At 35.8% G+C, this 2711-nt stretch overlaps 1 protein-coding gene across 1 annotated transcript in view; it reads right to left on the reverse strand.

The window, feature by feature from the left end:
- The window catches only part of LOC116022131 (peptidyl-prolyl cis-trans isomerase CYP21-4-like), a 6434-nt gene extending 3973 nt beyond the window's left edge, over positions 1-2461 (reverse strand). Inside the window, exons 1-4 of the mRNA XM_031262706.1 lie at positions 2311-2461; positions 1235-1423; positions 319-346; positions 104-154 (exon numbers count right to left, since the gene is read on the reverse strand). Of these exons, the coding sequence (XP_031118566.1) occupies positions 104-154; positions 319-346; positions 1235-1386 (231 nt within the window). The 5' untranslated portion in view covers positions 1387-1423; positions 2311-2461. The remainder of the gene's footprint in view (positions 1-103; positions 155-318; positions 347-1234; positions 1424-2310) is intronic.
- Between the last annotated feature and the right edge of the window lie 250 nt (positions 2462-2711).

Consider the following 2711-nt stretch of genomic DNA (forward strand, 5'->3'; position numbering starts at 1 on the left):
AAAAAAAAAAAAAGGGGGGGGGGGGGGGGGGGGGGGGGGGGGGGGGGGGGGGGGGGGGGGGGGGATGTGGCATTTGTATGGGAATATATTTTTCAAAACTTACAGCATATTTAGCAACATCAGATTTTCTCTGCCCCGCGAAAAGAGCTTCACCCTGCAGATCCCCTTTTTTGTAAGTTAGAGTATATAACAACCCATGACATGAATAATTGGAACGAGCATAAAATCTTAAAAATTTATAATAAAGATAATTGTGCAAGATTATAACATTCTAAACTTGGGAATATCTTCAAGATGCAATATTGGATGAAAATTTACCTCGCCTACATCTGTTTGAAGCATGGACCTAAACAAAACACAATTAAAAAAAAAAAATATATGAACAAATAAAATGTCTGTGTCATTAAGCAATTAAAATCAGCAAGTGTTTCTCATTACATAACTAGTAAAAGCATTAACAATCATTTTTTATACGACTAATTTAAAAATAAATAAAAAAAAAATCTTACTCTAAAACAACAAGAATTTAATGTGTTTCTACCTAAGAGGTGGTCAATTATGGAAAAAGTTAAAAGTATTAGATTGACCTATCCAACCAGGCAACCAGCATTTCAAGGGAGGAAAAATTTACTCAATTTATACATCCAGTAAACAAAGGAAATAAAAAATCAAATCAAGTTAATCGACCTTCATTGACGATTTTGCTATTGCAGGGATTGATACCCAAATACAGCCCCCAACATATCTTTACTCTTACCACTAAAACCTTCATATTATCGGACTAGATCCTCAAATTCTTTCCTACCAAGTCTATCCATCATAGAAAAAATAGGAGAGATAAAAGAAAAGGCAGGAGAGGAAGCAAACCTGAAAAGAAGGGAAAAAAAAAAATTCCAACAAGTAATTTCTAACCAAGAGCTATAAGAAAATTGGAGGTAAGGATTTCTTAATGATGGGATAGGGATATTAAACCAAAAAAAAAAGATGACAGAAGCAGATCAGAAAATGAAGGTTTTCATTTTAACTAGATAAGTATCAAATTCATCCATCCATCAATCAACTTTTGATTCAGAAACCAAATAATTTATTAGTCAAATAGTCATGGACATTAACCAAAAAGTTCAAAAGCTGCAGCAACAACTAACAACTCAAAAGGAAAACAGAAAACCTAGACACACAAGTGTATGAGGATCCAAGCTCATCTGAAAGCAAGAAGCATTTGCATTTGACATACCTCCTCGACCAGTGCCTGTACGTAGCAAACAGGAAAAACACCATTACTGCAGCAACAAGTATGTATATGATGATTGTTGTAGCACTAATACGGCTTGGACCCTTCTTCTTTTTGCTTTGCAGCAAAAGCGCTTGAGGTTTTATCCTTGCCATGAGAGTTTAGTAGTTTACAACCTTCTGGTATTGATCCCTAAACATCAACACCAATAATTAGAATATGAAGAAGGAGATGGAATCCCAATTTTCAAGTAAATCCCCTCAAAATGATTCAAAATGGACCTAAATTCAATGTTAATTAAAAAATCAAAATTGACAGACTTCCTTAGTCCTTTTCTCTCTACTTATTTTGATCGAAAAACAAGCAGATTGTTTGAGAAGTGTGCATATGTAGATCTATTGAAACTACAACCAGGTTACACAATTAAAGGGGAAAAAATGGAACAAATTAATCCCTAATCCTTCCCCAACTCACCAGACGCAAAGGTCATGCATATCCATCCCTCCTTTTACGAAGGGAAGCAATAATACCAGAATTCCAAACACAGTGAAGCTAACATCCACTAAGGCAAACAGAAGTGGGTTGACAGCCTTTTCCATCTCATTCTATGCCACCAAAAGGCTAGCTACAGTCATAGAGAACCGGGAGATCTATCATCCAGATAGTATCCAGATTCCAGAGTTCAAAACCAGAATTTGAGACAAACCCTTTCCAAATTCCAACATAAACTCTCCTAATTACACCTCTGAATCCCCAACTAAAACGAAGTACGATGCCTATTTGGGTTCAAACCAACAGTAAAATGAAAAATAAAAGAATTGATCTGACTTAAAGCACCCACTCAATAGATTTAGCTCGACCCTCGACCCAATTCCCATAACTACCCCTACTGATCAGATTCCAACTTCAAATCTTAAATTCCCACAATCGAGAAGATTGACAAGCATTAGAACAACAATAACCACAACCTCCGCAAATCAATAAACACCTGATTTCTGTTGCATGCTTGATAATTGACCAAAAAAATGAAGGCAAAATTCACGCAAGAAAGGATATAATATAAGAGGTTCAGCGAGAACCTGTAGTCGACTAGATCGATTGTTTGTTGGTTTTCCTTTCTTCTTCACTGACTGTTCTTCGTTCTCTCAGGCTAGGGGTTAAGTAAAAGAAAGAAGACAGTTGATCAGACTTCTAATTTTGAAAACTCAAAACATTTTTCTTTTTTGTTCGTTTGTTACCTACTCCGTCATGATTTGTTTACCCAATAGAATTCAGGCTGACGGTATGGATTTTATTACAGTGGCCTTTCCAAGCATTAATGGGCCTAATAATGGAAGCCACTTACATAAATGGTTATATTCTGTCAGCCCAAGTAATCATACATTGTTACCGTTAGGAACTTCAATTGGAATGGCAAATTTTATCCGTGTCATTCTTTTAATGAAAAAGAAATGACACCCGTTTCGTATAATTAATTCTG

The sequence above is a fragment of the Ipomoea triloba genome, chromosome 6 (assembly GCF_003576645.1).
Source record: "Ipomoea triloba cultivar NCNSP0323 chromosome 6, ASM357664v1".
Classification (NCBI taxonomy): domain Eukaryota; kingdom Viridiplantae; phylum Streptophyta; class Magnoliopsida; order Solanales; family Convolvulaceae; genus Ipomoea; species Ipomoea triloba.